Here is a 27,153-nt window from a genome sequence, read left to right as displayed (position 1 = left end):
TGACAGGCCATCAACAGGACATCCAAGTAAAAGGTAAACTACACTCAGAGCCATATATACCCAATTAAGGTAGTTTGGGGGGGGGGGACAAACCTTCAGATTGAAAACCATTCTGATCTATTTTCCACTGGGAGTGATGATTTCACAATTAAACGTTCTAAAAACAGCTCAACTTTCTGTAACACTGTTGTAATTTGATCAATAGAATATACACATTTAGGGGAAACCATTTTCCATTTAAATATATGTATTTAAAAGGGGATGATCACATCCATGTAACATTGTAGAACAGAGGCACCCATTGCCTCCTCACACCACAAAACAAAGACAAATAGTTCAGTCTTTTATTTAAAAACTATAAACAGTCACCAAAGTAAATAAAGCCAATCTAACAGACTTATGTCTATGTATAATAGCACATCCTACTGACACTGCAGAAATGAGGATGGGTGGGCTGCCCCGCTCGGACGCTAACAGGCAGTCATTAATGTTACACAACACTCCATAGAGAGGATAGTCTGAGGACGCGAGCTGGAATGTGGCATGGTATTATGAAAAAAATAGTACAATAAAACTCCACACTATATTAACATAGAAAAAAAGTAGTGAAGAAAATATACCTGCACATAAAGCAAAGAACACAGGAGAAAACCTGTATAAAACTCCATGTATTTAAACCAATTTACAAATACAAAAAAAAAAATGTACACGCACTGTGCTTGTACAATGACAAACGTTTACAGTGGATACATGTTCGGGGTGAGAGAATACCTTCAATATTATTTTCTTCTACAAAATGACATGAGATATATTATTCCATACTCTTTCAGCCAGCAAAATGAGTTCTACAAGGTATTATTATACAAAAAAAGTCAGTTCCACAAAAAAACTGTTTTCCCCCCTTAACTTTACAGCATCAGTACCTTTGCAGAAATATTTACAGGTTTTAAGTACATTCATCCACTGCTGAGTATAGAATCACATTAGATACAAGTAATCAGGGATCATAAAAAAAAAAAAAGTTCTACCAAAGTAATGCTTCTATTACTCCACAGAGCAAGTTCCCCAGTGGCTGTATCGGCATGAGAGGATTTTCTTTATATATATATATATATATTCACAAATATTTACAAGATTATTTTCATTAATTGTAATGGTATTCATTTCAATAATAAATAAGTGAAAATATATTGACTCAAGTAAGAAAACCACGCTATCAAGTTCTAAAGAAAAACAATCGAGCCAGTCTCCTGCAGCTGCATCTCCCTCCCCCTCTACCAGCCATTCCCCTCCCCCGGCACAGCAAAACCTCAACGTACTGCCGCTCCTACTCAAATAAGTTCTCTGCAAATAGTCCCAGGATTACAAAAATGTGCTCGTATTTAGGGTTTCGGTAGGAGAGTCCCTCAGGGCAGCAGTCTAAAGAGCTCCCCCTCTTGGGCGGCTGGTGGAAGACCCCGTGGCAGTTTGTTTTGTGAAGGAGATGGGGGGGATTTGAGCACAGTGGGGTTAGGGAGGGGAGTCCGAAGGGCATAGTCTGGTGTTGCCCACCTGTGTGCCCCACTGTCATGACACCCCTGAAGGATGGTTCTCCAATTTTTGGGGGTGGGGTTGCTCTTGTGGGCTCAAGCTTGGAGAGAGCGAGTCAGTTCGTAAAGGCATTTGGCGAGCGTTGTGGAGACCTCCATGTTACTGAGTGCCAGCACAGAGAGGTGGCTCTCATGCCTCTTCACCAACCTGAGAAGACAGGAAGCTGTCATTAAACACACTCCATCAAACAGTAAACATTTGTTTAATTGATTATGATTCATCACTCCGAACAAACACAGCACGAAGAGTCCAGTCCTCAGATAACCCTTCTGTAAATGTGAATGTATACAAAAAAAAAAAAATTCTTACTTTCGACCGCAGTCTGAATACTTGGCAATGTTCTTTAGCGTTAAGGCAGCAGTTAGTCGTATGTGTTTGGTCATTGGTCCCTCTTTTTCATCCTAAGGAAAAGGATTGCGAAATTCATCAGTTACAAGATATATTGATAACAAAATATTTCCAAGTGGGAATATATGATAAATATGGAGTAGTCAAGGACTGCACTCTTTAACATCTTAAATCTTATTTCCAGGTATAAAATCATGCATTTCTGTCAAAAGTCAGCCGGACACCTTCAGTGTAAACAAACAGCTTAGCTCAGCCATACTCACAGTGAAGTCCCTGAACACCAGGTTCCGAGAGCCTCTGCGTAGGGCCATAAGGGCTGCGCTCGGATGATTGACAATAGCTTTCTGTGCTCGGGGGGCTGGAGTGCTGCTTGCCACTGGCTGAGGCCTGTGGAACAATGCAAAAGACAGTCAGCCACACATAGCGCATTCTAGCATCACCAGAATGGACATTAGCACTAGCATACTAAGCTAACCAGAGGGTACATACTTGGAAGTTTTCTGATTTGGGTCTTGCGTCTGTGTCGGTTCCTGCTCCAGTTTTAGTGCGGCCAATAGGGCATCTCGAGAACAGTGCTTATCCTGCAGGACGAAAATAGGATAATTGTCAGCAAAAACCCACAAACATGGACTGATTGATTGAGAGGTGAGGGTGTAGTTTTACCTGTAGATGGGTTATGAAGGACAGTCTCTGTCGGGGGAAAGGTTCACATCCCTCCCAGAGGCACTGGCCTGGGTATAGCTCCTTGCCACCATGCTGCGTGGCTGCATGGTAGAACACTCTAGACGGTGTCTCAAACCACCTGGAAGAACACGGATATAAATGGGACAGCCAATGAACAGGCCACTTAAAGACTCAATTCTGATGTTTTTTCCACTAATTGGTCTTTTGAACAATCAGCTCTGAAAAAGATCTGATGTGATTGATCAAAATACCAATTAGTGGGAAAAAAATATCAGAATTGAGCTGCCTGTCTAAACGCAGTTTTAGTTAGCCATGATATGAACACACCTTTCACAACAAAGGACTTCTCTTTAAGTATGTCAACTCAATATGGACAGAGATTAACTCACCGTTTACAGGACTGCCAAAGACACTTGAAGTTCTGTCCTGCTTTCCTGGTCTGTTCTGGGGGTGCCACCACGGCTTGTGGCCCAGAAAGGGAGGCGTTGGGGCTGGCGCTGCCACCCTGCACAGGCTGAGCCACTGTTGGCAGAGGCTGCGTAAAACCAGGGAAAGAGGCAAAGCTTTATCAGACCAAATAAGCAAGCAATATTTTGTGTTGTATGATTGTGTTTGACTATTCCCCAAATTGCATTTCTTTTACCTTTTTAAAAAGTATGACAAGATAAATTGGTAAATTAAGCTAATTTTGAAGAAACACATTTAGATTCTAGCCTAGCTACCCTCTGCTTACAATAAATTATACAATATGAATAACCTACCACTTGCTTTTAGTTATTTTCAGAAATTAATTAAACAAAAATATGAACAGAGTTTGAATAAATTATTCAAGGTCCTAGATCCTGAAGACTTTCATCGTTGATCTTGTTTTATGCAAGTCATTTGCTTGTAAAAAAACAACAACTGTAAGCCCTGCATTGTTATTCGATGAAATTAAAGATCACACACACCTGCCAATCCAATAAGTGCAATATAAAACACAATTGCATCTTTTCAAAGTCAGTCTGTATAAATCATTAAATGGCCTCTAACCCTACTCATCACAATGCAGTTGATTTTCCCAAATAACAGCAACAGAAAAGCATTGTAGTTGCATGTGATGGATAGACATTTAAGGTCAGATGTTTTACTTGCAAAAACTCATACTCAAAAATTCATACAACCACTGCACATTAAAACACTTAAAAAAGCAATGAGGCTGATGCCTCAGATCAGACTGTTTAGCTTAAAATGTTGATAACGTTTTATTTCGTTATACAATAAACTCAATGCGCACTTGGCTGTAGGCTATGCACGAATGTTCCAAAATGCAATTTGCAGGAAAACATTGTTCTCAATATCACACCGCATGAGATATGAAAATATCTGTTAGAAATAAAGCAAGGGGAGATCTAAAGATGCATCAACTAGCATGGGTTTCTAATGAAGACGTGCTTCATAAAATGACAAAACATCAAGGTTTCAAACAATTAAGTTAATAGATAAAGGGCAACTCCACCAACCTCTTGTTCATTATCTCCAGCACAAAACCAGTTTCAACATTTATGAAAACGGTGCAAAAAAGTTATACTAGAATACATGATCAGTTATTTTCAAACACAGATTCAGTGATGGAGGTATTTTCTTGCTCCCCACCTTGGGCTAAAAACACATTGCAGGTTGATTTACATTTTATTTTTTTGTATCTTACCCTATGATGTCACAGAGAAGCATTTCTTTAGGACTTTCCTTCTCATCTTTGTAACTACAGATTGTAAAAAAAAAGTGCTGATTTCACATATGTATACACTGGAAATGATAAAGGAGGTCGAAAAGTGGTGGAATTGCCCTTCAAATAGCTTCAAAATGCAGACCCCACTCAGAATCAAGATGGGTGATGTGCGGTGCGCAACAGGCCGGTCTTGTGACCATTTCATCTGAACCTTGAGTATGTCGAATCAAGCCTTTAGACGTTAATGGTCCTTTATTATATTTTTCAAACATGACTGGTGTTCAACCTATATTTATGTAAGTAAAAGTCTGGCTACATGTTCTGGTGCCTCCCTCATGTCAGCATTCAGCATCGGTTTGGACGCGAGGCTGTAGCCAACATGCATATCATCTACACTTTGACATGTAGGCTTTTTTATTAATGTGCATAAAAAAATAGATTGGAATATTATTCCAATGTCGGCCTCTGATCCAATTCTGATCTGAGTAATTGTTTGATGTGAAAAAAAGTGTATTACTTTTGTCCAAACTTCAATCTATATTCTTCTTGTCCGAGCATCGTTTTTACTTGTCCCGGACAAGAGAACAAGCGTTAATGTCGAGCCCTGCATTTTATGTTTGTGAAGAAAAACGTAGTCACATGTTTTACCAGCAGGGCAAGAATGTCAATGATCCAATGAATTATTCAAGATAAGTCATCAATCTAATGAGCTTGCTAGCCAACTAAGTTGGCACATCTTGCAATACTGGGACAAGAAACAAATTGTTGAGTTATGCGACACTCACCGTAGAGCTAGATGCCTGTATGGTGGAGCAGTTCCTCTGCTGCGTGGCATTCTCTATTGCTACTTTGGCTACTGTGCTTGGGTCGGCTCCAGCAGGCACGGCCACCATGGTGGCACTGCAGCCCGCCTTGTTGGGGTCGCTGATGGTGATGATCCTCACTCCCACCTTACAGGGAATCACAGACGCCCCCTTGTCCTCCTCCGCCGGCCTCTTGTGCGCACGGCTCTCACCGCTCAAACCATTGGCCGGCAGGGTCCCTGGCCCCGTGGCGCCCTGGGAGTTTACAGTGACGGTGGGAAACAGCTGCTGCCTGAATGCAGGCAGTGCGTAGTTAGGCCCCGGCCCCATAGGTCCGTTAGAGAAGGGGCCTGTTGCCTGAGGCCCATTGGCAAGGCGCTCTGCCTGCTCAGCTTTGGCAGTATCCTGCTGGGGGACAGAGGGCTCCTGGGGAGCCCCAAGCAGTTTCTGAGGAGGACCCACCTCCCCGTTCCCCAAGTGTTTGGAAGCGAAATGATTTGGAATGTTTTTGCTTAAGTGGGCACCGGTGGAGGCGTCCCCTCTCTCAAAGTCACAGACCCCGTTGACGAGAGCCTTTTTGGGGTCGACATGGCCCTCCTGTGGGTTAGCCAGGCCAGAGGTCTGCTTCCCGTTGGTAGGGCAGCTCTCGCTGGCTGGTCCGTTGGCACAGGCCCCCTGGCTGTTCCCTGAGTGGTATGGAGGTAGACTGGAGTCCATGCACTTCCTCCCGTTAAGCAGCTTGGCCCCTGGAGCATCAGCCCCTGCCAGGTCCCCGTTGCTGGTTTTGGTGCCAGCCCCATCGGCCAGAGAGGAGTTCTCCATCACCTCGATCTTGCGTTCGTGGATGTGCAGACCCGTGGCGTCCTTGGCCTCCTCCTCCTTCTGGCAGATTATCTTGTCCCCCCTGAAGGGCAGCGGTGGCCCGTGGAGGGTGTTGCCTGTCTGGACCGCTGGCAGGCCTGGTGCAGCGGCTCCTTGGCTGACCTGGGCGGCAGCTGCAGAGGCTGAAGTGGTGAAGCCTGTGTTGGGCACCACAGTGAAGGTGACCTGGCCACCAGGAGCCTGGCCCTGGATGATGGTGGCGGGGCTGCTGGTGGAGATGAGCTGCACCGTCTGGAGAGGCCCCCCTGGGGACTGGAGCTGGCTGGGGACCAGCTGTACATTGAGCTGCTGGGGCTGAGGCTGGCCCTGTGAGGCCAACTGGTAGAGCACCTGTGGGCTTGGGGCACGCTGCGTGCTGCTAGGGGGAGGCACCTGGGGCGCGGGCAGAATGAGCTTTCCGCCCGGCGTGGAGGGCCGCTTTGGAAGCAGTAACTGTTTGATCAGGCTGGACTCTGTGGAGGTAGGCTGGGGGGGCGGCTGCTGCTGAGGCAGGGGTTGGGACTGAATCTGAAACTGCTGCTGGGGGTGAAACTGCTGCTGGGGGTTCAATTGTTGTGGTTGCCGTTTGACCGACAGCATCTGACTGACAGAAGCAGAGCCCTGCATTGGGATCTGGGTGTTGGAAGGAGTGGGCAGGCCCTGGGGCAGTGGAGCGATGGTGGAAGGGCAAGGTGGGGGTTTGGAAGGAGCGGGAGGCTGTCCTGCCAGTTGGATGGCCTGGCCACCAGACATGGTGGAGGGGTTGGCCAGAACAATCTGATGGATAGCCGGGGCATAGGCCTGGTTCTGCTGGAGGTTGGGGCTGACGATGACAACGCTGGACTGCTGCTGCTGGTTATGAGTGGCTGTTGGTGGTCCACTGGCCTGCGAGGGTGCAGGCTTGGGGGCGATGTTCTGGAAAGTGACGCGGGAGCCCTGGGTGTTGGACACGCCGGCAATGGTGAACACCTGGCCCCCGCCCACCTGGAAGTTTTGCAGCGAGGAGCAGGGGGCCGACACAGCAGCGTAGTGTGGGGGGGAAGAGAATACAGCCGTCTCCTGCTGGGGGCCCTGGGAGAGGGCCTGGGGTACCGAGGAGGGAGTGTGTGGCAGGGGCGGCCGTTGCGCGATGGGCACCCCCTGAACCCGCGCCGTGAAGATGTGGCCCTGCTGTACCTGTTGGAACAGTGTGACGGGGGTCCCGGTAGGCGCCATGACTTGTTGATGGTGGAGCTGTTGGGCCATGCTGGGGCTGTGGTTCTGGACCACCTGGCCAGAGGTGGGGATGGAGCTCTGGACCATGGCCGTCTTGAGGATATCCCCTGGCTTGGCCTGCTGAGCAGGGTGGGGGTGGTGATGCGGTGAGGCCTGGGGGTGAAGGGGGAGCCGAGGAACAGTCTGAGCCACTTGGGGGTGAGGTACACCATCCTGCATGTTGGATGCCACCTGTGGCGCTGCCGGGTTAGCAGTAAGGCTGGGGACTGGAGGCCGGGCAAACCCAGGATACCCAGGAACAAAGCGTAAACACAGAAAGAGATACAACAAAGAACACATTAGAATCATTGACTGAGGTCTAATTTGCACATCTGCAAAGTATGTCTCACCATACTCCAAGACAACATGTATTGCAACTATGTCTTCTGACATTTGCTGTGATAACATTCAATGTATGTGGAAACTTAAATTTTAATGCCACCAACTACAAAATGTAGTTAGTTGTACAGTGAGTTTACCTGACGGGGATGCCTGGGGGTCGACAGGGACGTCGTGCCTGGGCCCTGGTGTGGGGCTAGCCTGCTGCTGGTAGTACAGCTGGATGGGCAGTGGGATGGCCCTCCGTTTGACCCCCACCACGTGTATGTGTGCCTGAGCATTGGGCTTGGTGTCCTCCAGCCGCTTCACTGTGTGGTTTGGGAAGATTGTCCTACAAAATGATAGAGACATGGTGTGAGTGCAGTTGACACTGAAACCTTGTCAATCATGCTTCTCAAAGTCATTTAATTTGGACCACTATATTGTAACTTGTCCATAGGGTAATTTCTTGGTTGAAAACACAACATGAATGAATATAAGGCTTCCAGGACCACAGTTGGAAATTTTAAAAAACGGTATAAACTTCGGGTTGTGTGTTCTCCAAATGATGATGGTTTTCAATTAAATCTATTGATTTAATATGGGATTATTCCAACCAACCGTAGACATTTGAGGAAGCCTTGGGAGGCCAGGATGCCAGCGCGTCCCATCTTGCTGCATGTGGTGAGGTACTCCGAGTACATCTCTGAGCGCAACACGGAGCTCTCGCCGCTCACCTCGAAGTGGGCGTTTAGCCTGGTGGAGACAAAGGGACTCAAAATGTATCTATAGCTACTCAGGGGTCAATTGTGACCAGCAAGCTGACTGCTTGACCCGAAAACTATCGTTCAACTTACAGAGAAACTAAAGAGCTAAAATGTGTCACAGAGAGAGCATAACTATGAGAGGGTGTGTATGTGTGTGTGTGTTTGAGAGACTCACCACTGCACTGTAAACTTCTCCCCATCTAGCTCAACAATACCAGGAGGAGGGGGAGTGGACTGGACAGGGACTCTTGCTGCTGAAGTGAGATCTGACATCATTATTGAGTCTAATTTGATCAACTTACAAACGTTTTTGAATAAACCCATTCTCTATGCTGAAAACACTTTTGTTCTGATGTGAGACTGAACTGTCAAATCTGCAGAACAGTGCTCCCTTCCTACATGGTGTGTTTAGTGTGCTGTTCCTCATTTTTCCCACTAGGGAGCAGTGACAGTACTGTACAAGCAGACTGCTGTGTTTGCCCTAGCTTGAATTATTCCTAGCACCTCATGCAAACATCAACTTTAGCTGATTGATTGCATACAATACGGGTTACACCAGTTTGCCTGATCATCCATGTTTCTAAATCACCAACGGATGGAAAGTCTCTACAGAAGAGAGTGGATGCAGAGGCTTATGGGAGGCGTAAACTGATGAGCTGTCAGCTTTCGATCAGTCTCTAACGTACACGACAAGGAGCAAGGCTCCACAGAGCTGAGCCTATAATCTCAGGCCATTGTCTCAGGGAACTGTTCCTTTATACCATATGGCTAATTATTGCCCTCACACAGCTTGCTCTAAATTCTGATTTTATGTACAACATGAATATAACCTGGCTTCATTTAATTTCTATGTGCATCTGAAGATCAGGGGACAGGGTTTAAGTGTTAAGATGCTCACCTGGGATGGGTGCGCCCTGCAGCGGAGCAGGCAGCTGTTCTACAAGCTGCGGCCGCACCTCGGCCACCTGGCTCTGCCCAGCAGCCTGGTGCTCCATCAGCCTCACAGCCGTCAGAGCATCCGGACCAAACGTGTGCAGGTCCACTGATACCAGCCGCACCAGCAGATCTGCCCAGGGACACACATATACACTGTTTAATAACGTACGTCTAAATTGTTGCATGACGGTTGTTTTTGATTTCCCAATTCTGAAAATGATTTAATTTCCTATTCCTCCAAGAGACGACAAATATCTTCTGTGCAACCAGTTTGTTTCCCAATTCATGTAGCTTGGTTGCTGTGCCATGCTAAGAGACTATACTTAATCAAACTGTACTCAAACACTCCATTAGTTGTTAATGCTATACATACACTTTATCTTGGTTAGACGGTTCTCCATCCCCTCCATTCTGGTTGGTTGTTTATACTACTGCATGTATCCTCAATCCTGACTAGTGTCTAGGTTACTAGTACCATGGTTAGGGCTAGGTTGTTGGTATCTCACCTATGCTCCTGTCCACGGAGGCGATCTTGCTGCAGGGGATCTCCCCCAGCTGGGCCAGCAGGTAGAGGACCTCCAGGGAGGACATGAGGAGCATGAGGTCAGGCAGCGACAGCAGGCTGATCACCTCACGGTATGACTCCTGGTCCACGTACTCACAGATCAGCACACTGTTGTCCTCTGCCTTGCTCAGATTACCCAGGATCTCCATGGCTGAGGGGAGGAGGAACAAATAGTCAGGCTCTGGGGAAAATCATCTATACTTTTATCACAATTTATGCTTACTGTTTTTACATAAAGACATGAAGTTGCTTTCGCATTACAAGGCCAGTGATATAAAAATAAATCTGACATTGAATTTGTAATAAAAAGACCCAGACACTGACAAAGATAAAGTATGGGCTCTGACACTCACCCCTCATCTTCAGGAACCTGTCCCTTGACATCAAGCATTTGGTGATGGTGTGAAACATTAGGTGGGTTGTTCGAAAGTCAACAGGATCTAACTGAAGCTATTGGGAGAGAAAACAGAGATATTAATTCATGGAATCATCAATAACACAAATGCTCTGGAACAGCTACAGCCTTGTCTAACATTATACTGAATAGTACTAATTAGCTCCATACTGCACAAAAGTAATAACATCCAGAAGATAAATATAACAGTAAAAACGCCTCACCTCTGCGGCCACGTTGCCGAGTGTATCCAATCCCAGCTGCCGTAGGGAGATGAAGTGGCAGTGGGCGCACAGTAAGAGGAACCGCAGACAGGTGCGGTTAGCAGCAAGCAGTTTGACGTTGGCCTCCTCGAAGGAGAGGTTGCGGAGGATGACTCCCACCTGCAGGACCCGCTGACCCTCGATGTCGCTGATGCCTAGGTTGCGTGGCGGGTGGAAGAGGGCGCCCCAGCGCTCGTCCCCCAGCGCAGTGTCTGTCACTGGGAGAAGAGCAGAGAGAACAGTGAATGTCTGATCCCCCAAGGACATCGAGGGTCTGAGCAATGGTTGAGAAATCTTCAAATACTTTATTACACAAAAAGTCCACAAAACAATGTTGCCGTAATATTTATTTGACGTGCTATTTTTACCATTGTTGTGCAAAAAATATTTTATTGTGCCATGGGTCTTTTAAAATTGGGTCTGTCAGCATAAATTGCTTACCTTGTGTCAGGCTGGTCTTGTCCCAGATGAGGTCCCGGACTTCAGAATCCTCTACCACATCCTTCCAGAACTGTAGAATCATATTCACAGACTATTATTGAAATAGTGACTGCCGAAAAGATGCATTGCTACAAAAAACAAGAGCGGTTAAGGCTGATGTACTCCCGCGAGGACATCCCACCGTATTCACGAAGATCCCTGAACGGCTGGAGGCGAGGCAACCGTTTTTTTTTCTCCCTCTGACCAAAAGCCCTGTAACTTACAAACCTATAGTATACATATATAGTGAGTCTGTCAGTCAAATCTACCTTCATGAAGTCCCGGGAGGTTTGCTCCTTCCAGTCCATCCCAAATACAGAGGAGAAGCTGCCTAGTGCTGCAAATTCACAAGAGTACCGTTAGAGAGAACATTCCAACCCTTACATTCTGAGACAGAAGGTACTTTCACACCTGAGGGATCACAACAACAAAAAAGGTTCTGCAATGGCAGTGCCTTGAAAAGGAATGCACAGTGTTCACATTTTGTTGTGTTAAAGCCTGGATTTCTGCATTGAACACAACCTTCTTCAGACTATAAATTAACAAGTTTACCAAGAGGTAATAACTAATCTAGTCTCCATACAGGCAAATGAAAGGGAATAAACTACTGATTCCTCATTTCCACTTTAACCAAAAAGGGAGCACAGTAGTGCGAGTGTCTCAACATTTTCCCCACGTTCCCATGATAGACAAAGATTACAAAAACACACACATCTTTCTAATTACTGTCCTGCAAAAATAGATTTGGATACTAATGAAGAATATTTAAAGGTGTTGAAGACGTACAGTCATCGAAGACACCTGCATGTGCCAGTAGCAGCGTGATGAGTTTGGGGTCTTTCTCCAGCTGCATGGCATGCTTGCTCTCGTTGGAGAGGAGAGTGCAAACGTTGATTGCGAAGTCCACTTCATTGGGCAAGCCCGACAGGAGAGAGAGCACCAGTTTGTTATAGTCGCAAGGGGCCGTGAACTCCATGGACAGTCCATAGCTTTGGCGGAGATAGTCTGGGGACAAAAAAAAACCCACAAATCCAGTTGTAATTTCAACTTCAAAGTGAATGTAAAGAAAGCCTGATAAAAACATTATGTTGCGCTATAAAGACCTTGAGAAATTATGATTTATGAGTTTATTTAGACTGTTTAAAAAAATTATTGCAACTGCATGCACTGGGACAACTGCCTGATAATGAATATGCTTTCAAAGATAGGAAACAGTAATTAAAGTCACATGCAGCGGGTGGGCTTAACAAGTGCAACTTCCTGAAGCCTCAGTCACTTGGCATAACTTTGCTGGCATGGCAATGATTGTATGGCATATTTCAGTTATTTGAAATTGATTACGGTGCAATCAATGGGATATAAATAGCCAACTCCTCACAGCTGGCAGCTTTGCATCTGTTTCACACATGTGTGTGTGTGTGTAGCTGTCAGGACTCCTGAACTAGAGCTACCTCACACATAGCAGGCATGGTGGTAATGCACCATCACACAGCACCATGGTAACACACTGTTGCAAATTGCCTGCATGCCTGGGGAAATGACAACCTCAGTTCAGATACACTCTTACTGATGGGGGTCTCTCAGGCCTGGACAAGATTGTATTACAATTTTTGTCCAAAGTCAAGATTATTCAAACAATTATCTCAACAGCCATATGAGGAAGGATATGAGCTTCTGGTGGCAGAGCACTGGTTTAAAGGCCCATATGTTTGCACATAAACAAAAGGAGTATAAATGTAGCAGCCCAAATACCGTATGAAGTACATTGCGTCTCAGTTCTGAAACAGCTCAAAGACTAATCCTAGTACAACTCCTCTTTCTTGGAATATAGGCTACTTTCATCATACATTTTAAGATCTTGTTGTCTTGCTAACATTCTCCTCTCTTGAGCTTTCCAAATTATATCTTGATGAATCTATGATTATGTTATGAGGTGGAATAAATTGTCTGAAAAGACAAAGCAAACAAGCCTGCAGTATATGCACATTCAGATGACTAACGAATGTGCGCTTTGAGTAGAGAGAGACCTAGTTCTCCCAGTCAAGAGTGTTGCGAGGAAGTTCAGTGCTGAAGGTGGCCATAATGTTCTCCATTTGAGTCGTAAAGTTTCAACTCAAACCAGAGTTGGCGGTGTTCTTCAACAGCCACATTACTCGATACTTGAAGAAATATCCACCTTGATAAACACACACCAAGGTTGTCCGCTGACCTAAGAGTACTTTTATTTATTTCACAGCATCCCAAAATCCACCAAAGGGTGGTTGCTTTACCTCACAGTATGGATACAGTAGAGTATCACAATATCATTTTTGCTGGTTTTACATCGTTACTGTGACTATATTGTTAACGTTAGGTGGTTGTTAAAGTTAGTCAGGTGTACCTGCCCCACATATCAGGTATTTATCATCCTGTAGCTTTTTCTCCATCTTATTTTTTTTATATATATTTTTTAATTAAGAAAGAAAGCATGTTGAGCCAACAACGTGAGCACTTTAACCTCCACAACTAGTTCTCATGGCTTTCTCTTGTCCCTCTGCAGCAAATATACAGTATAGTGAGCATGTGTTTGGAACATCGAATCGCAATACATACAGAATAGTGATACATATACAATCTCAATACATGTCTTATTGGCATCTAAGTATAGTGATATTGTATCGTGAGGTCCAAAGCAATTACTAGGGCTGGGAATTGCCAGGGACCTCACAATAAAATATTATCACAATACTTAGGTGCCGATTCGGCAAGCGATTCTCATTATTCTACGTGTATTGCGATCAGATACTGTGATTTGACTGCGATTTGATGTTCCAAATATATTGCTCACCTTATGTCTGCTGCAGAGGCACAAGAGCGAGCCATGAGAAAACTAGTTTGATCAGTCAAGGAAATAAAATAGCTGAAAAGAAGATGAGAACAAGTCATCAAGGAAAAATACTGGAGTTTTGGGGCAGGTACTACCGCAAAATGAATACTGCGATGTTGTCAAAACGATATATCAAAAATAATATCCCAATATGTAACCATCTATTTTTCCCCCCACCACTAGCAATTACCCAGCACTACCTCTCAGATACCTGTCCAATAAAATCACTCTTCTCAAAGTGTCAATAAGAAACTTTAAGTTTTTATCATAGTTGCATCTGTTCCTTTCCTGGAATATGCCACCATCCTGAAATACCACTGTCCCTTTAAGAACTAGCTCGAAAGCAAAATATGGGGCCATCCCTTCAAGAATCGTTATTGTACTTCAAGTCCTAGCCCAACCAACAAGATTTTGGCAGAACTTATGTAGCCAATTATTGCTTTGTGGTTGTTTGAAGACACTTTGTAAAAGAGAGGGAAAGCTTTACCTGATACAGTGTGTTGCTGGTAGTTATAGGAGCAGGGAATTGCACCGATTGGAAGAGATGGTTTCGGGTTCCCAGGCTGCACCTCGTCATCATCCTCGCCGAAGTGATGGACCTTTTCATACTTTTCTAAATATCTGTAGACAAAAGAGAACTTAATCCTCAGAGGGTGACTGATCCAAGACCCCACCTATTCCTACTCTCCCCCCCAATATCGAATTTAGAATGGCTTCTCTATAGCAAATAATCCTGTTTCACCTGAACCTCAAATCTCCCTAACTAGGATAAGTCCTGTATCCTTAGACTGTGGCTTCAACATCAACTGTTGTGCCTCCAAATCCCTGATAACAAAACTGGACACCCTGGCACATTCCCACCATATAAATTTGCCAATGGAGTATGACAGCCACTCTGAGGAATTTGGTTAATGCCTGCAATCACACAAGTAAACTGGTAGGCTACACTCCGGCCTATAAAGACTCACAAGCCTACTTCTGTGAACTCCTAACATTTTCAAAGTCCTCCTACAGACAACACTAATGTTGTTGGGCTATCTGTGCTCACATCCTATTCCAACCCGTCACAAAGCAATTCCACTACTCAGTCGCAGCAGAGTGGAACAAACTACAAAACAGGGCTTACAACACAACCAATGTCTCTCGCCTACTTCTAAAATCGACAGAGTGAACATGAATGACTACACGACAAAGCATGAAATGAAAATACTGCCAGAGGGGGATAAAAATCCAATCCAAGTTTGACATAGAGACCATCGGTTATGATGAAATAATTATGTTTACGCCTAGCTGACTCAAGAATCAAAAGACATGTGCAAGTGTTTAAGCAGAGTACAAGTGATGAATCCTTTGTGCCCTATTGCTTAGGGCAAACTAGTTTATCAAGAGTCACAACCAATACCAGTATTCCTTAATATGTTTATTCAGCTTGGATGTGACACAGGTGGGGATGATATGACCTTATCATCAGCACAGACAGAATATTCCAGACACTGGGGTGATGTCCTCATTCAAATGACCAACCGCTCAGCTGGGGAGGAGTGCAGAAAAGCAGAGGGAGTTTCAATGAAAGAAAAATACTGACAGCTTTCTGTCTAAAGCCAAAAAAGTCTACAAAAAAAATCTGCAAAACCTTACTTGAGTTGAGAATGTCTAACAAGTGCTGCAGCCTTCTCTCACATGTTTAGGTAGGGAGGAACCAACACATCTGCACATTGAATATTTGTTTACACAGACACATGCTGCAGTGGTGGCAACAGAAAATACCTCACCAGTGGTAGCGTGGAAAGCCCTGGCTAAGCGCGGAGTGTGTGTGCTGCCGTGAGTCAGAGTGAGAGCTCCAATCTGAACGGAGTCCCAGTGCTGCTGCTGGTTCGCCGTGACCAAGGTAATCCCCCGTCCACGGCGCGTGACACACTGGACTATAAATACACCAACTCTCCGTTTGGAGAGGCCCTGGCTCTGCACAGCGTCATCACACACTTGTCTGGGCACGGGCAGAAGGGGAGGCGGGATGTGTGGTGGTGGTGGGTTCTGTTGCAGCTGCTCATGTATGCACTTCCCTTTTCATACATGGCTGGCAAAAAACACCCATTCTTCTGACAAGACAACAGCCAGAGTGCCACAGAAAAGCAACACAGAATTAGGAGGCCTTCTCATTATCAGTGTCCAATCAAGTTGACATTTAAAAATAATGTCATTGCATGTGTCATACCATCAGCTGGGGAAAAACAAGCAATTAAGGTAGAACAGGGCTCTTAACTAAATATATACTTTTTTTAAATCACATTTTTTCAATTAATCTGAACGGCACACAATAACAACGTAGGCAACCAACTGAAGCCATAGATCTACCACTGCAAATGGTGACTGTTTGTGAACAGATGTAATTTAGGGTTGTCCGGATCATACAAGAGCTGATAGGACATAAGAGCAACCCTCTCAATAAAGGCTGCCTCAGTGAGTGAGTGAGTGAGTGTGAGAGAGAGAGAGAGAGAGAGAGAGAGAGAGAGAGAAAATTGGGTGCCGCCTGTTGGACAAGCACACATACAAACACACAATCAGATTGAGTAAACTAACTTGCATTACCACTGTTCTATAAACAGGTGAATATATATTATTGTACCTTTAAATTAAATGCTTGCAGATTCATTTGAGTAGACAGAGACAACTTATTAAACATGGGGCATACAACAGAGACCGATGAGCAACATTAGAAATCCAGATTATGTAGCCTAAAGCTATGTCAATTGATAGGCTGGTTTTATGGCTGATAAAATAATAAATGGAAGCACTATATACAGGCCACTACTGAGAGTGGGGGTGGGTGAAATCCAGGTACTAGGTTGTGGACAAGAAACTGGTCTGGGGAGACAATAAGAAGACACCGAGAAGAAAGCTAACAACCACAATCAAGGTGGGAATCACAACAAAGATAAAATAATGCCATTAGACAAAAAATAAAACACTTTGGCCTCAAGACCATGCTTAACATAATGAGAATGGTGGCTAAGTTTAATTTGTCAGCCCCCTAAATACATTTTCCACAAGTGTAGTTTGCTTGATGCAAAGTTAAAGTCCGTCTCACTTTCTATCCAACAGAAACATTTAATTTCAAACATTTCTTTGTGTGATCTGCAGAGAGCTTACCACAGTCAAAGAACATTGGGACAGCATGCCCAATCTTAGGCCAGTAGCAGTAGTAGTGTTGCCTACCTCGGCTAGCTTTCGCTAGTCCCAACATCTCCAATCCCCACCCCTGGACTGTTATATCTGTGATTCAAAACCTCTCCTAGCTATTGTTGCTGACAAGGTTTAACAATTTCAAAAATAGTAGAGAAAGGCATGGGAAGCAGATAACCAGTGACAAAATAAGGGGGCATGCTGAGGGAGAGCTAGCTGTGGCCTCACACAGTGGCGGAAAACCAGAACAAAACCTAAGCAAATAACCATGGCGCTTCACCTGTAATCAAATTGCAAACAAGCAGACGTTCTATAGTTTTCTTTGTCCAACACAAGGTTAGGTCCTACTTGCCAGTCAAGTCTTGTAATGTATGCCAGGCATTGGAAATAGGATTTGGAGTAGGGAGAGCTGCTCTTCTTAAACAGTGGTTCCCGGGTGTACCTTTTTTATAGAGTGAACAACTTCTGCTGCCCATCATTCGCAACAGTTTGTCCTATCGACTTAAGTGGGGAACTATGGAGTTATTCAACTTTAGCGGATTGTAATTGTTAGGCCTACATCTGATGATAGAAAACACCAATTTCACTGTTACAGTTCATATGAGGAAATCAGTCAATATAAATAAATGCATTAGGCCCTAATCTATGGATTTCACATGACTGGGATTACAGATATTCATCACAGATACCTTTTCTTTCTTTCTTTAAGTAGGGGTTGTGAATCAGAAAATCAGTCAGTATCTGGTGTGACCACCATTTTCCTCATGCAGTGCGACATCTCCTTCGCATAGAGTTGGTCAGGCTGTTGATTATGGCCTGTTGTCCCACTCCTCTTCAATGGCTGTGCGAAGTTGCTGGATTTTGGAGGGAACTGGAACACGCTATCCAAAATGTAGATCCAGAGCATCCCAAACATGCTCAATGGGTGGTGACATGTCTGTTGAGTATGCAGACCATGGAAGAATTGGGACATTTTCAGCTTCCAGGATTGTGTACAGATTTTTGCGACATGGGGCTGTGCATTATCATGCTGAAACTATGAGGAGATGGTGGCGGATGAATGCCACGACAATGGACCTCAGGATCTCGTCATGATCTCTGCATTCAAATTGCCATAGATAAAATGCAATTGTGTTCGTTGTCCATAGCTTATGCCTGCCCATACCATAACCCCACCACCAGAAGGCACTCTGTTCACAACGTTGACATCAGCAAACCACTCGCCCACATGATGCCATACACGTGGTCTGAGGCCAGTTGCACGTACTGCCCAAATCTTTAAAATGACGTTGGAGGCGGCTTATGGTAGAGAAATGCACATCCAATTCCAACTTTGTGTTTTCATTTTAGCCATGTAAAAAATATCACGATACTAGTATCGTCACAGCCCTAATTTATATGACACTGGTTTAGAAAGCAAACTGACTTTTCATAAAAATGAATATGGTATGCACGCTTGGGTTACACCAGGAAACTGTTGACATTGTCTGCAAAATCTTGTCGAAATAACATGCATTTCCAAAGTTTCAGCAGACTCGCTACAGTTTTCTGTGGCTCGCTGATACATGAGTTTTGCTATATCATTTTAGCACCCTCGATTTAACATCAGAAAGAGACATACAGATATCAGGGGACATCGGGGTAACACCGGATCTCTAAACGCTGTTGCCACGTTTCACCTTTGTTGAGGTGCCAAGGCTAATCTCACTAGCAAACGATGTGTGAATGAGACAACTTGATTGCCTCGGACTTCACTTATGCATGAAAACAGCGAGGTAGTTCTAATCCAGCTCTTGTTTTGGCATGGGCATCACAGTGCTAACATCATGATGTTGGGTACAGTCTATTCACGAGCTGCATCTGTCTTAAGAGACCTCCTCTCCTGCACCTGAACTAAGGTGAAGGAAATTGACAGACAAAAGCCAATTTACTGTACGCAGTAGGCACAACATCAATATTGCTTACCCCCATGTATCAGGTTCAAACCAATGCAGATAAAAGGATACAAGGGGAAGCAACCACTAGACTGTTGAACTTGTGCCTCAACATGATGGTTGTAGTGACTTGAATTGAGCTGCAACAACTCATTTATTCCATGTTTGTCTTTCACATAAGTATAATTTTTATTCCAGTTTTACTAAACGACAATCAGAGGTCAACTATTAAGTCTATTGCTCAGATTCCCATGTTGTATGATTACTTACCATTTTCACTGACAAGTGGCTTGGCAATGTTAATTTAAGTAGCGGTACAAGAAGACCAACAAGCAAACGACTCCCTACTTCAATACATTTCTGACTAATCAGCGTTTGCCCTTAAGACCGCGTTGGTATTGAGCTACACTTCCCAGTTAAACCAAAGGGCTCTTTGGTTCCAATAAGTTTCACCGTTACAGGCTTGCTTACCCTATAATAGAGACCTGGCATTGGGCTACATCTCCCCCTTAAACCAGTTTGAGTTGATGGTAGAAGGCTGTCTTAGCCTGGCCAATTCAATTTTTTTGTTTGGTAAAGACACAGGCGTATGGTAAAAATAAACAACCTATATAAGCTGTGAAAAAAATATTCCAAGGAATGGTAGTTGTAGACCAGAATGGTCAAACTTCTATGTGATCCCAGTGGGCTGTGTCATGAGGTAAAACCCAGGAAAAGTTTCAGGCAGTCAGGTCAAATGCAGGCTTGAAATGGGTTAGGCCTGTGCATTTGTTTGAAAATATGAGGCAAAATAAAGCATGTATCTGGGCAGCTCCCAACAGCTCCTTCCAACCTGCTGATGTGCTGTCAGTTAGGCTATTTATATCTCTGTGTTTCAGTCAAACATTGTTTTACAGGGCTCTACGCAGACTTTTTTTATTTATTTTTTACAAGGAGCACATGTGCGAACTAAGTCGGAAAATGTAGCCAGGTGCACACAAAAAATATTTGAAGTAATAATGTTAGAATCCTTCATTCTTCTAGGCGCACTGGTGCTCCTAAATAAAATATCACAATACTTGTACTTGACGATACACATATGCGAACTGTGACGACATTGTATATGTGAGTAAAATGGTCACATTGTGGAGCCCTGCATTATAAATTAGCCTATGACTCTTCAAATGACAATTTGAAAGGGGGGAAAATGTGTCTCACTGGGTGCGGGCTTTTGTTCCCAGCCAAGCAGCAACACACCTGTTTCTTGGTTGAAGACCATGTAGGCCTTGTTGATTGGTAGAATCAGGTGTTGCAGCTGGGCTAAAACAGCCTGCACCCACACCTCGCAGGGTAACATTGCCTGCCCAATATCAAATCAGCTTTGCATGGGAATGTTAAAATATTTTAATTCAACAAACTCTTATAGGGTATCAAGCGTTACTATTGTTCATCTGATAGCAAGAATGAAATCCTTTGCTAAAAATGCTGGAATAACCAGGACCATTTGGAAACACTTCATTACTGTGCTTGGCCTATTATTGGCTCTGCATGTAGGGCCGATATAAAATCCCATGATGACTTAAGAGAGGTTGGCAATAACATCTTTAGGCCTATGCCGAGTTGTTCAAATTCATAAGCCATATCTGTAGGCAGTTATGATACTTAGGTAGAGTCTGTGTGAACCTTGTTAAGAATTTGACTTGCCTACAAGATTGGTTACTTGCAGACTGTTGACCTAGAGCTCTTTAAACCATTCCCAAATTGTGAAGGTGATTAATGCAACAGGATTATTAAAGATATGTTGCTTCAACTAACTGGCAACGCAGCGTCATATAAGCAGCCTCTAGGCTAGACTGGTGAATGTGATCCTTCCTCTTAAAAGCAGGTGACCGTGTCAATGATGGCAATATTTTGGAGGGAAAAGGGGACTTGAGTAGAGAAGCAGCTCCACAATGGCCACAGGCTTACTGCTGGTGAAACATCTGCACCGAGGGCAAAAGGTGTTTAGGGTAACGTGCCGCTGATTGCAGTTGTGGCAACGGCTAGCCTATTCAATTACAAAATGACCAGCCAGCATTCAGTAACACACAAATCATGGACCATTTAAAAAGCATTCCCAGTTCATGTCCCTTACTAATAGTTTAAATCTACAAAGAGAATATGTATGGCAGAATCCCCAGCAGTAAGACATGGCATAACAAACAAACAATATATATATATATATATATATATAAAATAGTGATCTGCATTAACCCAGTAAAGTTTAGTACATTTTAAGTCAAAACATACTGCTATGAGGCATAAATATTGCAGCCAGTGTAAGGTCCAGTATGGTGTTTTTGTTTTCCGTGTTCAACATCTTTAAAACTGTCAGCAATGCTGGATTGTTGCATGGTCCTTTCCTGTTTCCAGCCTCTCACAATTTGTAAACATTTGCCACATGCTGTCTGAGTGTAGTAGCTAATACAAGACCATGCCACTTACCGAAGGTAGTACTGTTTTAAAACAAATGCTGCATTTGAACAACTCCTTGGGAAGTTAAAATCTTCACCCAGCTCTGACCACTGATTCTTGTCAGAAACCTGTGAAGTAAATAAGGATGTTATTATACATTTTTCAATTAAGCAATATCAGGATGCATAAAATATGTATTAGATGAATCATAAACAATCTGATTAGCATCTAGTAACAAGATGTTAATGTTAGCTACTTTTATTAGCTAGAACTGTGTATTTAATTCCATGTTTGCAAGCAACAACTCACAGCTAGCTACAGCTTGAACTGGATGGCTTACTTACAAGCTAGTGTTAGCAATCTGGCTAACATTACTTTTCTGGCAAGCCAAGCGTGCAGGCTAAATGTGGTAGCTTCCAAAGCCCGAGACAACGATGACCCGCTTCACAATGCTAGTCGCAATGATGGAATGAAGGCGAGCAGTCTTTATTTGGGAAATCATTTTCACGTTTAGTTTTCAATAAATAGGCCTGTGTGCGGCCTACATTTGTCTTCAGCCATAGAGCCAAAGATGGCTAATGCGAATAACTAGCTTCCCCCAAATTATCGTAAAAAATCTACTTGCACAAAATGTTACCTATCCCCCGCGGCGAATAGTTCCTCCTAGCCAGTGCCGATAATCGATGTTAAACGTGCCCGCTAATTTTGAGTTGCTCTTACTGCACTCAGACTCCGAGCAGTGCAGCTACCGTACGGACTTTCAATTCAAACCATACACAACACAAGCCACCACATTGCATAGATGGCAAACTAGCACAAGGCCGACCGCAATCCTCTCTCTCCTACAGCCGTTTTAGTATGAAATAGCTATTCGGGATGCCGAAAGAGAGTTCTCTAGCTGTTCACTGAAAACCGAGAGTGCGAAAATGCACTTTTAGTTGCACTCACCTTAGCAAATCCACCTAACGAAATGACTCTGATATAGAGAGCATTAAGATCTAGTTCTTTCCCACCCACGATAGGAATCTTCTTGAACGGCGATCTGAAGGAAAAATAATGAAATACATGGAGAATAGTATTAGTAATTGTTTGTAAGCATCCATAGTCATATGTACATGATGTTTAAAGGTGTATTTAAACGCCCCATTCTCACCCTCTGCTTCGGTGAAATTGCCGCAGCTCGTCCAGGAAAGCCAGTCCCTTCCTTCGCTGATCTAGTAAATTTTTCCCCGTCGAATTTGCCATTGTTTTTGCATGTAAAAACGGTTAAACCCCCACTCACTCGCTTCCTAAGACACCAAGGATCCCATACTCCGCCGGCGCTCAGTCATTCGCGAAGCTGAGTGTTTAAAAAAGTTAAAGAAATAGCTAATAGCAAGAAGAGCGCCAGCTCGCTAATAAAGACTGATGCACAGCAATACACAGAAAACAAGCCGATTCTGCAAGTTGTAATAAACACTTAGCCAGAATAACGACCGATTTCAACGGCAAACTACAACTGCCATTGTAAAATATGCTAAATTAATAGTTTTGGTATCAAATGTGTTCGTTTGGAGTGGTTTGACAGTGTGTTACGGACGCGGCTCCAAGCAATCGCACACACTGTAGAGCGGCAGCGGGATCCAGTTCCAGACAAAAAGATCTGAGGCCTCGAGCTCGTAGTGCCACGCAGCGCCCTCTACTAGAAACAACGGTATTGCACTCCAAAGCTGTTTATTGGAACAATAGACAGTGTTGTCTTTTTTAGAGCTCATCTGAAATGTACAAGAACCGTTCAAACAGAACAAAATTACTACTGTTCGTGGGGGAGGGGCGCTTTTGGATATATTATGAGAATAATAATGTGACAAGTTGACAACCATTCAAAATAGATTATTCACAGTTTCCACATATATTTTCCTGTGCTGTGATAGCCCTACTTTATTCTCAAAGTTGGCTATATGTTGATCAATATTAGATGCAACTGACATGCAATTAATTTGTGTAATGGTTTAATCTTAATTGTAAAGTTTGGTGAAGTGACTGCTTTCTCTGAATATTCTTAACTAAGTAGACTAATCATTACAGTTTATAAAGTCACCACAGTAAATTCAGTTTTGCTAATTTCATCCACAAAATGAGTGCTTCGTGATATTAATTATCTCAGTGCAGTATCCCATTACACCACATTGCTTTACACCTGTATCAAAGCGGTGACAGTTCTTAGCTAAATTGGCTGGACCCAGAGCGGAACTCTAAACTGTCAATGTAGAAATGAAGACGAGTTATAATAATGTATCATTACTGTACTGTTTGTTCACAAATACTTTCTCTTGATTATATTGTGATAACGAAATCACCTGGCTGTTTTAATAGCCGAAACTCTCCTTTCTACCAAATCTAGCTACAATTTCAAAGTGGTAATGCCATATTGTGTAATATCTTAATTGGAGATAGCTAGTAATGTAACTTTATTCCAGTAACTGCAGCCCTTGCCTGAGAGCAACCGGCTACCAGGTTATCACCGGTGTTGGACCCAATAGCCTAGCAGTCAGAAATTACTTTTGTCTCCTGAGATGAATGGAAATTGCTCATGATCCCTTTTCTGTAACTGCCAGACGGATTTCTATTTGACGAGGTTACAACATTCAACCATTACACGTACCCCTGTGCTCAGAGAAATTTCTGTCACAAAATGGCGGAGACAAACGTTAATAGACCCCATTTTGTGGAGTAGAAAGTCTATGGATGCAGCTAACTTTACCCACTGGATATCAACGATTCAGCGAAATAAATAGCAACAATACTGAGATTAGCGGCTCGTCAACATTGAGGCATTCGATTTCGGATTTACTAGTTGACGGTGGCTGCTAGCTAGTTAGCCACATTTAGCCAGCAGCTAACGTTAGCCACATAGCTAGTCAGTTTTAGATCCAGGATAGCTTATGAATGGGTTTGGAATTAAGCAAATATTTCGTGTTTCCTTCCATGAGCAGAATGGTTTTATTTGCTGACATGGTGGCAACGTAGCGAGCTATTATTGGATAGCTAGTTGTAACGTTACCTATCTTGCTAGAGGCATATTGGTTTTGAACAGCTCATGTTAATAACTACGTCAACGTTCCTGAATAATCCCCCATCCAGGGTTAGTTTGCTAACCCCGAGGGATTATTTAAATAGTATACCCATTACTTTATTTTAACTGTCCAGCTAACGTTAACTAGCTAATATAGCTAACAACCATATCAACTTTACTCACCGGAAACTCTAGCTAACGTTAGCTAGTTAACGTTTTCTAGCTGGCTAACAGTTGTCAATCTTCTAATTTAGCTAATGTTCGCTGAAGCTGTTGATTGCTGGCATGTGTGTATTCGCAGTAACTAGCTAACTATAATCTCACAATCAATATAAACAACTTTAGCAAATAATTTCCCGTTTTGACACAAGACAGTTGCTAGCTACAATATGGACGTGTCCTCCCACAGGCTGGCTAGCTACAGATAAACTGAAAGGCAAAGTTTCGCGCGGTTAGCTAGCAGCACGCGCTCTGTATACTTAGTCAAATCTAGCTACTTGGAAGGCCTGCAAAAAATGTATACTGATGGCTGCATTGTAAGCGATTCACATAGCTGATGGATCAGTATTGGAATTTACTTTTGGATACTGGATCAAGCTCAAATACAGACAGAAACAAAGTATTCACAGAAAATTTATAACATGTAATCACGTAAAATAAAATGCATATATTCAGTCAAACAACTGCCTGTTATGCTCGGCATGAACGTTTTAAACAATAATTTCCTCTGTTGAACTGCTACTTAAAAATAGATTTCAGATGCCAATATAATTATATAAGAGAATACAGACAGTGATATAGTCATCAATACCTAGCCATTTTATAAAATAAATAAATACAATTTTCCTCAAAATCCCTGACATTACCCACGTTTCTAATGTGATTATGTACTGTATGAGCATTGCTCTGTAGCTTTGTATGGGTTTCAAAAAATACATTCAGGTGCAATATTTTGACTGATATTAAAAAGCTGGTCGGCCATCACTGGTTTGAGACATGAAGCTGAAAGCAGTGTCCATCCAGTGATGAACTGCATGCATGGTCGGTTGTGATGTCACATGTTGGTCTTCATTAGGTCTGAAAACCATTTTATAGAATATGGCGCAAAAGGGGCCATGGTCCACGCTGCCTCTGCACACCTAGACAAAAGATCTCAGCAGGGTTCTAATTGCATGTAACGAACGTCCTTGTCTTCCAGGTCCTTGACATTTCCTGGATCTCAACTGGAATACATTTAATTACTGCTGGTAAACCCATTACGTTAAAAAATAGCTCCCCCTTGTGGAGATTTTACTTGCAAGCGATGCATTGAATATGTTGCGTTTCATGTTCAAAAATATGAGGCGTTCTATGTCCTATGTAAGAAACGTTACTAATAAATATCAAACCAATACATTATCAGGGAAAAAATAATTTGCAAAAATGTATTGATTTGTTTTAGACATACCAGGGAAATGTACAGTTACAAAGGCCATCTGTCACATGTGTATTTGTAATGGAAAACCTGTAATATATGCAAACATGTATATAATACACACTATATTTCATCCCCCCAAAAAATCCATATCCCTGGACACTTCAGCGGGTGACTATCCAGGAAAATTAAGAAAAAGGTGCATTCTGTTTCTGCATAGATCAGAAATGTATTAACGAGACATACATTTTCAAGTCCTTCATCACCTGATTCCTTTTTGTTCAAACTGGGCTGAAGCATGCTTGGGTATACTTTCCTTACACTATATTTAATGTTATGTATAGAATTACATTTTGACATATTTTATGGGAAATGAAATGTATCTTCTTATTTCTCGTGTTTTTTTCTTCTAGTATTACATTGTTATTGATTTTTGCATTGTTGGGTTTTGAGTTTGCAAGAAAGGTTTTTCACTGTACTTGTGAATGTGACATTAAAACTTGAAACTACTCATTTTTGCGTAAGGGTGAAGGATGCTTCTTTTGTTTGGGTGTTTGTGGAGACATTGCCCAACCTGATCAGATGCCTGTGTCATTGTACAGACAGTACACCATCTAGAATCATTGTGTCTACACTCTGCACTGTGTAAAACTGTTTGTTGCCCATCCAGCCACACTGGCTCAAATCCCTGTCCAAATTAGGTCTCCCTCAAACCAGATGTCTGCTGAGCCTGATTCAAGTCCCAGTAGTTGTTCCAGTGGTCTCACTGTCTCCCTCTCTCACGCACACACACACACATGCGCACAATTGGTGGGCCCAATTTCAATATATTTTATCTTAGCCTATCTTTAAACAAGAGCACATATTTTATTTTGGTTGACTTCAAAAACAACATATAAACGCTAAAACTGCAAGAAGTAGAGAATATGTCATTTGTTTATTGAGTTCACTCAGTTGAAATTTCCCCCAGAAAACAGTCTTTAGCCTGTAGTAACGACTAACAGCCTTGGAGGGGTAGTATATATCTGCTTTTGATCCAGAGACAGAGGAAGAACTTTTGCCTCTTCAATTCACTTCAATTCAAGGGTATTTATTGGCATGGGAAACATGTTAACATTGCCAAAGCAAGTGAGGTAGATAATATACAAAAGTGAAATGAACAGTAAACATTCCATTAACAGAAGTTCCTTATTCTCTCTCTTTCTCTTAATTAAATTCAAAGGGATTTAATGGCATGGGAAACATATGTTTACATTGCCAAAGCAAGTGAACTAGATAATAAACAAAAGTGAAA

The 27,153-nt window shown here is 43.1% G+C and overlaps 1 protein-coding gene across 2 annotated transcripts; it reads right to left on the bottom strand.

Annotated features, from left to right (window-relative positions):
- Positions 1 to 330: 330 nt before the first annotated feature.
- On the bottom strand, positions 331 to 23,024 carry LOC139392990 (AT-rich interactive domain-containing protein 2-like). Of its 2 annotated transcripts, none has more exons than XM_071141298.1 (21): positions 22,544 to 23,024; positions 22,339 to 22,432; positions 21,421 to 21,518; positions 14,328 to 14,461; positions 11,761 to 11,979; positions 11,244 to 11,311; positions 10,936 to 11,005; positions 10,456 to 10,712; positions 10,191 to 10,287; positions 9,779 to 9,988; positions 9,235 to 9,402; positions 8,512 to 8,590; positions 8,191 to 8,325; positions 7,731 to 7,921; positions 5,119 to 7,478; positions 3,012 to 3,157; positions 2,602 to 2,740; positions 2,428 to 2,519; positions 2,202 to 2,325; positions 1,900 to 1,991; positions 331 to 1,737 (listed from the first exon to the last, which is right to left on the bottom strand). In XM_071141298.1, the coding sequence occupies exons 1-21, from the start codon at positions 22,633 to 22,635 to the stop codon at positions 1,626 to 1,628; spliced, it is 4,977 nt and encodes a 1,658-aa protein (XP_070997399.1). In that variant the 5' UTR covers positions 22,636 to 23,024; the 3' UTR covers positions 331 to 1,625. The 2 variants fall into 2 exon arrangements, with proteins under 2 accessions (XP_070997399.1, XP_070997400.1); XM_071141299.1 differs by having other exon boundaries at positions 8,512 to 8,587; positions 22,544 to 22,872.
- Between the last annotated feature and the right edge of the window lie 4,129 nt (positions 23,025 to 27,153).

This window comes from Oncorhynchus clarkii, chromosome 33 (genome assembly GCF_045791955.1).
Source record: "Oncorhynchus clarkii lewisi isolate Uvic-CL-2024 chromosome 33, UVic_Ocla_1.0, whole genome shotgun sequence".
Lineage (NCBI taxonomy): Eukaryota > Metazoa > Chordata > Actinopteri > Salmoniformes > Salmonidae > Oncorhynchus > Oncorhynchus clarkii.
Note: the sequence above shows the minus strand (reverse complement) of the source record. Positions and strands in the feature narration are given on the sequence as shown.

Excerpts from the sequence above, each read along its gene's own strand:
- LOC139392990 (XM_071141298.1), bottom strand. The coding sequence starts at position 22,635 with ATGGCAAATTCGACGGGGAAAAATTTACTAGATCAGCGAAGGAAGGGA. Across the intron at positions 7,479-7,730 it reads CCCCCAGGCATCCCCGTCAG|TCCCCAGCCTTACTGCTAAC; the intron begins GTAAACTCACTG and ends CCCGGCCTCCAG. Across the intron at positions 2,741-3,011 it reads CTTTGGCAGTCCTGTAAACG|GTGGTTTGAGACACCGTCTA; the intron begins GTGAGTTAATCT and ends GTGTTCTTCCAG.